General features: G+C 43.5%; 1 protein-coding gene across 1 annotated transcript in view; it reads right to left on the bottom strand.

The window, feature by feature from the left end:
- Positions 1 to 13,415, bottom strand: part of FRAS1 (Fraser extracellular matrix complex subunit 1) — a 505,547-nt gene that overhangs the window by 69,797 nt on the left and 422,335 nt on the right. Inside the window, exons 43-47 of the mRNA XM_057725661.1 lie at positions 12,080 to 12,233; positions 10,609 to 10,872; positions 8,563 to 8,751; positions 7,047 to 7,166; positions 6,598 to 6,777 (exon numbers count right to left, since the gene is read on the bottom strand). Of these exons, the coding sequence (XP_057581644.1) occupies positions 6,598 to 6,777; positions 7,047 to 7,166; positions 8,563 to 8,751; positions 10,609 to 10,872; positions 12,080 to 12,233 (907 nt within the window). The remainder of the gene's footprint in view (positions 1 to 6,597; positions 6,778 to 7,046; positions 7,167 to 8,562; positions 8,752 to 10,608; positions 10,873 to 12,079; positions 12,234 to 13,415) is intronic.

Genomic DNA, 13,415 nt, shown 5'->3' with positions numbered 1-13,415 from the left:
GTTAGTCTTTTCCGTAAAAAAACAAAGAGATCCTACTTTGACTGTTTTACATTTAACTGTGACATCAATATCATTGCTTTATCTTAAAAATAAAACACATCAACCAGCGTGGTTTACATTTGCATTTCTCTTTATCATCTGAAATTTGTCACCCAGATACAACAGCCTCCTGAATATTGGGGCATTAATTTTTTGACGAGGCATTTAATATCTATATTTGTGTTTGCTGCATCAGCTCTCGACAGGCGAAAAATGTAGCCCCCACCCCCATCTTACAGTTCCGTCTTGTGGTTCCGGACGGAAATCCATACCATTCTTGAAAAATTTAATAACTTCAGACTGGCTGCATTGAGAAATTTAAACCTCTTCCCCCGCTGTGAAGCCATTCTCACAGCTCATGGGGAAACACTTGTGTGGATTCTCACAATCAACTGGTCACCTAATTCCCCGTTCCCTTTGTGAGAGTCTAAGACGGATTAAGAAAGGTGATAGATTTCCCTTCCTCTTGGGAAGGAAGTGCTGGGATTGATCTTTTTATTTTTTAGCATTTTTTTTTATTGAGGGGAAATTGATGTATAATAAATTATATATATTTAAAGTGTACAATTTCATTATCTTTGGTACATTCATGACACCATCACCTCAATCGAAATAGGAACATATACATTACCCCAAAAGTCTCTGACTGACATTCTGCAGTCCTTCCATCCTTCCCTCTCCTGTGCCCTACCCCATCCCAAAGAAGCAAATGAATGGTCTTCTGTCATTATAGATTAGTTGGTATTTTCTCTAATTTTTCATAAATAGAATCATACAGCATATACTATTTTGTGCATGATTTCTTACATTTAGCATAATTGTTTTGGATTCATCCATATTGTAGCATGTATTAATAGTTCATTCCTTAGTTCACTGCCTTATTCTCCAAACTCCTTGCTTTTAAGTTTTATATCTATGCTATATATTATAGCATAGATTGTTTATCCATTTAACTGTTCATGGACATTTAGGTTATTCCAGTTGGGGGCTATTACAGATAAAGCTGTTATGATCACTTGTGTACAAGTCTTTACATGGACATAAGTTTTCATTCTTCTTGGGTAAATCTCTAAGAGTGGGAGGGTGGAAATATACATAAGGTGTATGCTTAACTTTTTAGGAAACTGCCAAACTATTTTCCAAAGTGGTAACACTATTTTCCACTCCTGCTAGCAGTGCATGAAAGCTCTGGGCTTGATCTCAGTGGGTTTTTTCCAATTCAATCTAGCAAACATTGGCACCTACCACGTGCAGAACACTGTTTCAGGTTTGCTTATATAGACTGTTTTTATCTCAACAGCTCTGGGAGGTCAAGGTTGGCTTTAATTTTCTAGATTATATACTAATAAAATTGGAAAAGAAATGTGACCTATTTGAGGTCACACAGCTAATAAGAGAGCAGTGCTGAGACTGAAACTCAAGGCTGTGTACCTCCAAAGTAGGTGTATATATATATATATATATATAAAATACACATATATATGTGTAACATATATATATAAACACATGTACATATATATTATATATATATAATATATATATACACACAGATATATACATATAATTCTGTTAGGAGTACTTTTTGTAAACCTTATTTAGTTTTTTGGTGCTAGACAGGGAGCCTCCTGGATTTCACTCTTATCCTTTATTTTTTTTTCCATATAAAAGTGATACATGTCTATTAAAGAAAATGTGAAAACCACAGAACAGTAGTAAAGAATCACAAAACCACTCATGGTTCTACCACTGAAATAGCACGACTGTAATTTTTTTGAATTGAATCATAGAATGATTTTTGGTTACAAACTCTTTCTTGTTTGAAATACTGACTTTGATGCGTATTTAATACTACTATTTCAGTGATATTCATAATTAAGTGCCAGGCATAGCAAGCTGCATTATAAGGTAAAAGCTTCAACAGGACAAGATTTTTGCTGTTTCTTCACTAATGTGCACCTAGAATACTGCCTGGCACACAGTAGGTTCTCAAAACTTATTTGGTGAATGAATTTAGTTCATCCACTACAATTAATATCTAAGAGGTCCTATTAAGCACAGATTTTCAATCTCTATACACTTAAAAAAATTTTTTTTAGCTGGTACTAACTGGTTATTGGAAGACTTCAGCCATTTACTCACCTGCAAGATGGTGCTTCCAATAACATATTGTCCCTACTGGCTGTCACAGCAGGTAGTTACTGTTTGAAATATCCTGAAGGTTTTTAATCCCATCCAAAGTGTTTTCAGTCACCAACCTGCTAGCTAAACGATGTATCAGGTAGTATTAGGGAGACCCACATTAACCCTGTCAGTTTTTCCAATTCCCCTGGAGGGCCAGCACGTTAGAGAAAGTTCAGTCCAGGTCAGGGAAGTGGTGTGGGAATAAAGCATCTCTGAAGAAATTGCCTTCCTACTGGGATGTTAGGAGATGGCCCCGGCCGCCTGCTCTCAGCACAGCTCTGGATGGCTCTATGCCTGATGTCTGCTCCCACCTGAAGCTTATGCTGTGGGAGACTCACAGCTTCTCTGCTGCAGATTTTCTTCCAAGCCACCTGTTGTGGAACGAGCTGTGTCCCCCCGACATTCTCACGTTGACAGCCTAACCCTCAGTACCTCACAACGTGACCTTATTTGGAAATAGGATCAATGCACATGTAATTAGTTATGATGAGGTCATTAGGATGGGCCCTAATCCAATTTGACTAATGTCCCTATAAAAGGGGAAATTTTGACACAGACGTACGCCTGCAGGGAGAATGCCATGTGAACATGAAGACGGCTATCTACAAGCCCAGGAGAGATGCCTGGAACAGGGCCTTCCCTCAGGAGGAACCAACCCTGCCGACACCATGATCTTGGACTTCCAGTCCCCAGATCTGTGAGACAACAGATTTCTGCTGTTTAAGCTGCTCAGTCTGTGGTGCTTTATGACGGCAGTCCTAGCAGACAAATACACCTCTGCTCTCGGGAGAACCCAAACTAAGACACCAGGTGCATCTTATTCTGGTTGGTGTCACAATACTGAGAGGCTGAGATACAGAGGAAGCCAAAGAATACCTTTGCCAAAGCATCACCTCTGGGAAGTCCGTCCTGACTCAGCCCCAGCCCTCTCTTAGATGGGATTCACAGCCCCTTGGCTCCTAATATCCTCTGTCATGTTGCTGTCACAGCTACTGAAGCACACTTGCATGTCTCCCACTGCCAAAACCAAAGCTTTCTCCTGCAGCAGCTACTCAATAAACGTTTGGTGAAGGTGAGAACCAGTGTGTGCTGGAGACTGCTACAGTCAATGTTACTACTCCTCTATTTGAAAACACAATGGTTGACTATTAGTGGAGTGACTGGATGCCCAGTTAGGGTCTAGATTTCCCAGCTATCTCACAGCTTTGTGTGGCTACATCCTTGCCATTGGGATGTGATCAAAGGGATGTGTGTTCTTCCAGTAATACTCCTGGGAAAGAAACGGATGTGGGCACCACCGGTCTTTCCTCCCCGGCTGCTGGGTGGGGGACGATGACAGTACAGTCTGGGCCACCTGCCTCTGGATTTTGCTGCGAGTGAAAATAAACTTCTTGTGGAGTCGCTTTGTTCCAGCAGCTTAGCTTCTATCCAGATAATGTAACTCCTTACTCTGATTTCCCAAGAATAAGAGGGTCCTTAAGGGTCCTGATATGAGGGTGTGGGCCCCCAACCTTGCAAAGAGCCCACCCAGGGACCAGAGCCTCACGTGGCTCCCCTCTGTGGTAGGAGGTTTGTGCCTGTCTTCTGTACGGTTCCCATGGGCACATGGCTCCTTGTGTCTCCTCAGGGGCAGAAAAGGGGACCGTCACACTTTTTCTATCCAAAGAAAACAATCACAATCAGCTGACTAAGAGGGATGGCATAAGACTAAGTCCACTTCATTGTTAACCACCAAGAGGATGTCTGCCACACTGGTGGCAAATGATAATTCCCAGAGGCATCCAGTCCCCAAATAGCTCAGGGCCTGCACTGGAGACACTGGCCTAAAAGCTGTTCTGCTCTTCTTGGAAACAGGCTCCAGCCCAGCCCCAGCTCCCGGTAGATACATCCTCACCCACTGAGACGAATGGGGTGAGGGGCTTTTCTCCAAGCTCTAGTCAGCTGCCTTCAGAGAGGGTGATCCGTAATCAACAGGGACTTCCTCCGAAGGAAGACCTTTGACATTTAGAAAGAATCAAAGTTATGAATACAGTTCTACTTAGGGGAGACAGGGAAGGAGAGGATGCTGACCAAAAGCTATAGAAAGGACTGTGGGGCTGGTGGTGTGGGAGGGGCAGGGAAGCCCTGCTCCATTAGAAATGGAGGGGGTCCCCTAAGAGTAAAGATCTTCCTATCTGGTCTACTTAGAATTTCTAGAAACAGGAGGACTGAGAAGAACTGGTGGGGGTGGGAGAGAATGTAGGTGAGGAAGTCAAGCCTGGTGGGAAAGGGCAGGTGAAGGAAGTGCCCCGGCTTCTGTTTCGGGAGGCTGCTTTCCCAAGAGCAGGGAGAAGTGTGACCCCCTACAGGGGGCTCCCTGAGCAGTGCTGGCCTGGTCTCAGCCTCCAGGATTGAAGCCCAGCGAAGGATGAGACTGTAAAAACAGAAAAGGCGAACTTGGGGCAGCCTCACACAGGACTTGACAGCCTGGGGTCAGAGAAGAGCCTGGGGTGGGGCTTAGCCGCAGCTGGCAGTGCCTGGCTCAAAACTCTGAGCCTTTTGGAGTCCTGTGCAGTGTAAATGCAGTTGCTCAGCACAACAGCCAAGAGTCTGCCCTTTCATCTTTGGGGAGATAGAATCAGCAACCTGACAGAATTCTGGCACAAGCAGTTAGGTCATGAATTAGTTATAAAGTATCTCTTGCAGCCAAGGTCTTGGGAGTGCTGATCTGCACAGTGCCCCCAGGAACTTTGGGACAAAAGAGGAGGGCATTGGCTTTAATTTGCATCAGGGATTTTGGCCAGTCTGTCCCTTGTTCCCCACGCCCTCCCACCATACACGCAAGACTCCCTCCTCTGCCATCACGCTGGACCCAGACATGGTCTGCCTCCCTCACCTCCTCCACCATATCGCCCTCCAGCTCACCCACCCCGACTCTCTCCCCCACTCTCTCAGCCCCAGCCACGCTGGTCTCCTTGCTGCATCTGGGACGTGACAGGCCTGGCTGATCCCCTGTCTGGAATGCTCTTTCATTACATGTCAACACGGCTGGCTCCCTCACTTTCTTCAGATCTCTGCTCAAATGTCATCTTATTATTAGGGAGGTCCTCCCTTGCCTCCTTGCTCTCTGCACCCCGGGAACGCCCTCATTTCACCCTCTAACTCATCACCATTGACATGTGATCTCTTTGCTTGCTTGTTTGCTTACTGTTTGACTCCCAGCATCAGGGCAATTACTTCCCTTGTTTTGTTATTTCTGTGGTTGAATGAATGAAGAATCTGTAACCTGAAATCCGAAGAAAACCAATGATCTAAATTTTCTGCAAGCTGACACTGCTTCAATGATGGACAAAATAAAGACAATTCTACCTTTAGATTGTTTATTCAGCAAATATCTCTTGTCCCTCACATCTGTTCAAGCTGCCAAGCTCCACAGGTTCTCCTCCTGAAATTAACTCCTTCCCTCCTTCCTTCCACCAACTACTGTTTACTAGATACTTCTAGGTACCAAGTATAATCTTATACTATTCTCATCTTACTATTGCCACTGCTGCCCTCCACGTGAAGCCTCACTAGCTCCCACCTGGCCAAATGTAAAACGTCCTACCCACTGTCACTGCCTCCCTTTTCTTTCAGTTCACTGGACACTAGCTGAATTTCACTTCTCCTCCCTGTTCGTAATTCTGCAGTGACTCCCTGTTGCCTATTGAATTAAATAGGGATTACTGATCGCCACTCTGAAAACCTTCCATAAAATCTCAATCTACCCATGAGCCCCACCTACCACTATTTTCAGAATATATGCTTTAGCAAAACCAGCCCACTCATAATTTTTGGAATGTGCCCACATGCTGTTCCTATCTCTGGAAATAACACAATTTCTGTCATCCCAAATTCCATCCTTCAAGGGCACTCTTAAATGCCACCTCTGTGCACCTTCCCATCTGATGTAGCCCCTTTCACCTTTGAACTCCTGTGATAGCAGGTTTATACAGTCCCTGAAACACCTGCCATCTTCTTCCCTGATGTATGATTATATGCAGAGGCTCCTTATCTTACCCAAGAGAGGGCTCTAAAGGTTGGGGTTACATCTCATTCAGCTAAATCAGGATCTTACTCAATATGCACGCTCACTTGCTATTTGTTGAATTCTAGTTATGGAGCCAAGACTGTTTACATCAAATTGTAATTTTTAATTCAACTTCCAGCAAGTAATTATTGAGCATACTGTGTTCTGAGTATAATGCAAGGCAGTATATAATGGTCAGAATTAGTGATGTCAAAAATAAATACTAATAGAGGCAGATTCAAGGTGAATGTGTACACATTATGTGGCCGCCCCCAGCACTTCCTAACTCCCAGCTTTTGGTTTGATGAAGTCAGAGACGATGGGCTTACCTGGTGATGCTGTGTGTTCCAGGTGGCCCAGCTGGGGCTCTCTGGTGATTCTGTAGATCAGTTCTGCAGGCTCCGTCTCCTGGTCAGTGGCAGAGAGCTGCAGGGTGGTGATTTTCTTCATGGAGTTTTCATCTAAGACCAGCCCTTTATTGGTGGTGATGACTGGTGGGGATTTGTCTTCTGAAAATATCAAAAAGAGTGGTTTGAAATGGGATCATCTTCTGCCTCCTTTCTTCAATTCTGGGCCTGGGGTCCAGGGGTAAGTTCAAAATAGTCTCCAAGCCTGTCCCTCAGCAAGTGCATCAAGGAGCCACAGCTTTGCACAAGTATGATTCCAGAGTTCTACATGAGCCCCGAAAGGAAAGGCTCAGGCCTCGAGGTGAGCAGCGGTGTGCATCATATGACCTCAGAACTGCTGGAGGACTTTGAGAAACCCAATGGCCCCTTACCCAAAACGCTGATGGAAAATGACTGGCCAATCAATTTGTTGCCTTCTCCATCAACCACATCAAATTTAAAAGCAAAGCTCCCGCCAGATTCTCCTTTTCCATGACTGTATTCTACACGGCCTGTAACAGGGACAAGAAAATCAAAATTTGCTATTAGTGTTTTCTGCCCTTATTTCTGAAATGTCAGCTGAGAATTCGATCGGCATTCACACCAGTGAATCAATTAACCCCTTCTCACTTTGATATTGCTTTTGACATTTTAGTCTAATATTTTCATTTCCTCCCGTTCATCTCCCACTAGCAACTTCCTCATCACCAATGACTCCCTCCTGATAAAATCATCCCAGGTAGCAAGTAGCATTGCTTATGGCTGAGGCTCAGCATCTGTGGAAGACTCTAAGGAAGTCTCATGAATAACTAGATCAGCAAAACTGCCCAAGTGGAAAATGTGCACTGACTGGACCCAGGTCATTGGTGTGACCCTGTTATATACCGTGTCACAGGACTGCAGCTCACATTCTCCCAGAAGGTGTCACTCCCGTTTCTCAGTACAGTCTTAAATCATTTTAGGGAAGACATGGGATATAACCAACCAATGAAGAAATAAACAAAATGAATAAACTACCTAGAAGTCAAATGGATCCAAAGGGGAAAATGCAATATATTACATTTTTGTTAACCCACAGCATCACTTGTAAGTTCCTAGCAATCTAGGAAGAGGTGCCTGCTCTCGTATACTAAAAAGGGACACTGAGGCAGGGAATAATTAAAGACTTATTCCACTCCCTTCACTAAAGTATAGACAGGTCCAATGAGATTTTGGCTGCTATCAATTTTGGGTGTTAGTGCGGATAGGTCCTTTATCCTGCTCCTAGGGGGACACATTTCCACCTCCAAATGGAATTGCACATCATTACATGATGTTGGATTACTTTCCACCCAAATATGTAACTTTTTTTCCTTTTTTACCGCTGAAAGCATTGTACAGTAACTACGTAGTATGTAACATTTATGCTTTTATATTACATCAGCATTTCCTGGAGGAGGGATGAGCTATGTGACCTCCCGCAGGCAGCTCCGATTTATGCCCTCCCATTTTGCTTAGTTCATTAACTTGTGCTCTTTGGGGAGCTGGAAAGAGATATAAATTGTTCACCTAAGGCAGGCATAATTTTCACCTTAATCCATCCCAATTCACTTCTTTTTCCTTTCTCTCTCTCACACATATGTTTTAGCATCATAGCAAGTCGAAATGATTTTTTCCCTCTACACTAGCCCCCAATTTCATCAGTGCTATGTCAAAGCATGAACACATTTTAGCCAAGAGGGGGAGTTTTTTTTTTTAAATAAAAAATATTGAGGAGACGAGAAAGAATAAATGAAGCTATAACTCAGCTCTTAATTCAAAACAAAAGTGCGCCGTTTGCTGCCAGAGGCTACTAGGCCCTTAACTCCCATTTGACTACCGGGGGTGGAGTTTCTGGAAGTCTGGGTTGGCAGAAGAGAGGTGGCTGACCTTGGCTGATGTCAGCCTGGGTGAAACTTCGGATGGGGCCTTTGATGGAGATTTGCTCTAGGCTGTTATGCTTTACCATCTGTAGGCGCCCTGCACCAGGATCTTCCTTCAAGATGTACATCACCTGCCGCTCATCTGAGTCAGTATCTGTCACTTTCAAGTGCTGTTCTGTGATGGGTGCTACGGACCCTGGAAGAGAATGGGAGAGACAAGGTCATTCCCCAACATTGCTTTTGAATAGGGTGTCAAATGATTTTAGGAGACTGGAGACTAAATTATCACACACTCCCTGGTCTAAGGAAGTATCAGCTGCTTGCCTTTCTGTTTTCAGCTGAATAAATTTTAATTTCCCTAAGCGAATATTCCAAATTCCAAATTTGCTAATCATCCTTTGAGTTTAGATCTGAGCCCCTTCTCTTCTGATCCACTTTCACTCTCTGCCTATGCTTGCTCTACTCCTGTGAACTTTCAGTTAATACCTAGATCTATGTAATAACACCTAGTTCTGTCATGTAAATGACTCCCAGACCTAGGATGAAACCTTCTTGGACCTAATTTATTTACTGTTTTAAGGATCACCAAATCATAAAGAAAAACAGCTTTACATAAACTCACAAACATCTGGTTGCCACCTCGGACTGAACAGTCAGAATCACTGTTCCTCAAGACAGAGGATATGGTGAGGGTCACAGAGCAGGGAGACCTGAGCGCTGGGCCCTGGAAGGCTGCACAGGTGTTGGGGAAAGAGGCGAGGCACCGTCTCCTGGCAAACACCTCTTCTCAAGGCTGTCCCCCTCGCTTCCCTCTCTAGCCATTTTCTCATATTAAAAATAGTAAATTCTGATAGAGTAGGTCCTAGTCACTCGTGTGTAACACATCCTGGTGTCTGGAGTGGCAACCCACCATGGGCCCTAGGCATCCCTGCATGTTCTTGTTTGGTGGTGCCAAGAACGCAAGGCCTGACTACTCATTACCAGGCCATTCTCAGCGAGCAACCCTGAGGAATGAGATGATGTCTTCCCCTGGGATGAAGATCAGACTTGCTTATCACTACTATCACATGCGGAGTTCCTCGAGCTTGGGGTTCCTCTTCGTAATGCACGACGCTGCATACGAAGGTATTCATCCGGGCCCTCCACATCACCCCGGTGAGACGTGGAGGGCATTGTGAAGAGATGCAGACTTGATGATGGCAATGCTGCCTGCTGTGCTGGCACTGACTACTTTGTCTCTGACCAAGGAATCTCATGTCTCATACCAGCATCCATGAAACAGTAAGAGGCTAACTTATTAGCTTGTAAATAGGGCAAAGTTAAGTCCCACACCTAATACTTAGGATCTTTGGGAATCTCTGAATTTTCAAGTACCATGATACCATACATTTTTCACTACAACATACATGTGAAACTAAGAATAGACAAGCAAACAGAACTCCAGTGGGACACAGATGCTCTGTGGACAAAAAGCCCATTAAGTAACTCCCTACTGCAAACCGACTCCAAGACTGACGTGTCACAGGTCCTTCGGCGTTGCTTGTCCATAAGCAAAATTGTGAATGTTAGGCCCTAGAACACCATCTCTAATAGTTCTCAATTATTTACATAGTCTCTCAGTGCATGACGACTTCCCAACCACCTCTCCATACCTTTCCTTCTTCTTTTTTTTTTTTAAACAAGCATCTTGAAAATCCTGCTAGATTTTGTTGTTTGTTTCTGTGGAGTTGGTTGGGCAGTAGCAATGTTCTAAGAGATCTGGGCCTATGAGTAGCTGGAAAATGAAGATTTTTGTGGACCTTAGGAGTACTATAAGCTCGACTCAATCTTTTCTCAAGTTCACAGACAGGGGCATCCGGTCCAAAGAACTTCAGAGATTTCACATTTGTCATTCACAGCTCTTAGTGTCCCCTAAACAACAGTTCTCCCCAACACTAGACTCCCCAAATTCTGCATACCATGTTCAAGATCCTCCCACAGAGCTGATGTGGAAGGAAGTACTGCACATCAACAAAGAAGAAACCACAGCCACTCTCTCCCATCTCTGTGGTACCTGCTGAGAGCTGGAGGCCTTGGTTTATAGCCAAGTGGGGGGTGTCACCTGCAGGCAGTTCTATGTATATCTCCATCCTCCCCGTGTCCATGTGGAGGCCATCAGTGAGGGAGAACCGGAACTCATCCACTGCCACACCAGGACCACCAGGCACGTACCCAACCAGCCCGGCCAGGATATCCTGGTAGGTGAAGGAGGAGCCCTGGGCCAAAACCCTCCCATTCTCCAGAGGCTCAGAAGCAGTTTGCCTCCGGAGTAGATGACCTGAGGAAGGAAGTTAAAAAAAAAAGAAAAAGAAAGAAAGAAACAATGGTAGAGTATATATGGCACCAAAACATTGATTTTGTCAACTATTTTGAATAGAATGTCAAGCCCCTCAGAGGCTCTTAGTGGCACATACATAAATGATCAACAGCTCAGCATTTTATATAGAAGCACAGGGTGCTGCTCTATGGCCTCATCTCCAAATAAAGAAGATGAAATTCTGCTTCTCCTGGTTAAAAATCTCTTAAGGAGACATAATACAGAGGATTAGGAATCAAATCTCTCTCTATAAATTCAAACTCACTTCATTATCTAAACCTTATTTTCCCCTTTTGGAAGGTGAATATAGCACTCTCCACTTGCCGCCTTCCTCCTGGGGCATCTGGGATGGGAGAGAGGAGTACGTTTTAAATTCCTTTTAAATTCAGAAAGACACTAAGCATCTTTGGGCTGAGGCATATTTGTCTGTTTTTAAGGGTCACGTGTACCGCAATGGGACAGTTAAAGTGCCTCATTAAAGAAAGTGAAAGTGGATGAAGGCACGCTGAAATGCAACGACCAACAGCCTTGCCTGCTAACTCTCCAGCCACAGCAACCGTTTCATCTTTAAAAGGCCAATAGCTGTTAGGGTGGACTAAGACACCACTTGGGAGAAGAAAGCTGCAGAGCTGTAGCTAATACTGACGGGATGGCACTTAGAAAAGAAATAGGTAGAAGAGTCCCATGGTGGGTTTTTTAAACCTCTGGTTTAATCGGGAAAAATGCTTTCTTTGCAAAAGGAACAAGCTCATAAAGATGTCTACCACGCCTCTAACCTGAAGTGAACACCTTTCATAATTAATTACAAGGCTGCTACGCTGTTCCTTGCATGACATGGCCCAGGATGACCAAGCAATGATGCCTACTCTGAGAAAAGGATGTGCAGATTCTGAAAATTGTTTTGCCTGAGCTTACATAAGAAAGCAAGAAAACAGCTGAAATTGAATTTCAGAGACACCAATTACCCAGGATTCAGGCTTTTAGAGCAACCGGAGTCTACTGTGACCCCAAAGAATATTAGCTAGCTGTGAATTTGATTATACTTTGATGCAAAGAAAGGACTCTACACTGGCAAGGCAGAGGAATGATCAGCTGAAATCTACGTGTTTATTCTAATAACTCATCGGGCACCTCAGTTAAGAAGCTTCCCATAGCAGTTATGTCCTACCGTGGCCAGGCTTTTTTGTCAATACAAACACCAGCTCATTATCTGGAGTGTCCAGGTCCTGCAGGGTCAGAGAAGAATTGGTTATCACCACTCCTGAGCTCAGCCGCACAGCGAGGGGCCGCAAGGTCATCCTGGGAGGCTCGTCGTTCTTCCTCTGATTAAAGCATAAAACATTAGGTTTCACACAGTTACTGGTTTAAGAAGAAAAAAATAATGCACATTATTCAGCAAAAGTAACACCATCACATCGACTTTCACTGCTGAAATGGCATTTAATGTGTCATCGTCTTTTAAAATTATTATCATTAATTTAAATATAGTTGATTTACAATATTGTGTTAGTTTCAGGTGTACAGCAAAGAGGTTCAGTTAATATAGATACACATATATATTTCAGATTATTTTCCATTATACGTCATTACAAGATATTAAATATAGTTCCCTGTGCTAAGCAGTAGGTCCTTGTTTTTTACCTATTTTAGGTAGTAGTTTATATCTGTCACTGTCTTTAATTCCTGCTAAAAATGGGTGGTTAAAAGGTGAGCAGGTTACACAAACCAAATATCCTCTTGAAAAGACACTGGTGGACATGCTACAGAAATCTTCTCAGGTGTTTTCCATAGGTACAATGATGACATTTTCCAGACCAAAAATATGGACATATAGTTGGACAAGTACAAGTATCTTTGGGGGATAAAAGGGCACATTATTTGAAGTCAGAACTGTCTTAGAACCCTAAGCACGGCACAGTACCTGCAGGAGGACACATATTTGAAAGTGTGGGTGTCTAAAGCTATTCCCTGACCAACCCCCGTGTCTGTCCCCCTTCACCACTGTCCCTAAAGGGTGCCGAGGGTACCATGTTTTATTTTCTCAAGGCAGAGGGCACTCCATTCTGAATGTTATCTTTGATCTCTCTCCCTGGGATGACAGAGCAAGCCTATGTAGTGGCTCAAGTGAGAATAAATACAGCGTCAACGAATGCATCTCTTTACTGTTACAATGTAATGTATAAATGCACTATACATATAAGAAAAGGCAAGTATGCACATAGAACCACAATATTTGTGGTACAATAATTTCAGGGAAAAATAAGCATATGTTATTTTTCACCTAATATGAGACTGGCCGGGTTTCTCTGTCTGACCCTCACAAACTGTTTTCACATAGGGCAGATGGATTTTACTCTGAAATGGAAATTCAGATTTCCAAGTCAGACCATCCCCAAATGCCAGCCTTAATTCTGCAAGTTTCCTAAAGGTCAGAGTTATATTTTAAAAATTGACCTCTAAAATTGAAGGTCAAACCCAATCTTCTTTGCTTTTGAGTTCGCATA

The sequence above is a fragment of the Hippopotamus amphibius genome, chromosome 3 (genome assembly GCF_030028045.1).
Source record: "Hippopotamus amphibius kiboko isolate mHipAmp2 chromosome 3, mHipAmp2.hap2, whole genome shotgun sequence".
Taxonomy (NCBI): Eukaryota; Metazoa; Chordata; class Mammalia; order Artiodactyla; family Hippopotamidae; genus Hippopotamus; species Hippopotamus amphibius.
This window is presented reverse-complemented; position numbering and strand designations above follow the sequence as displayed.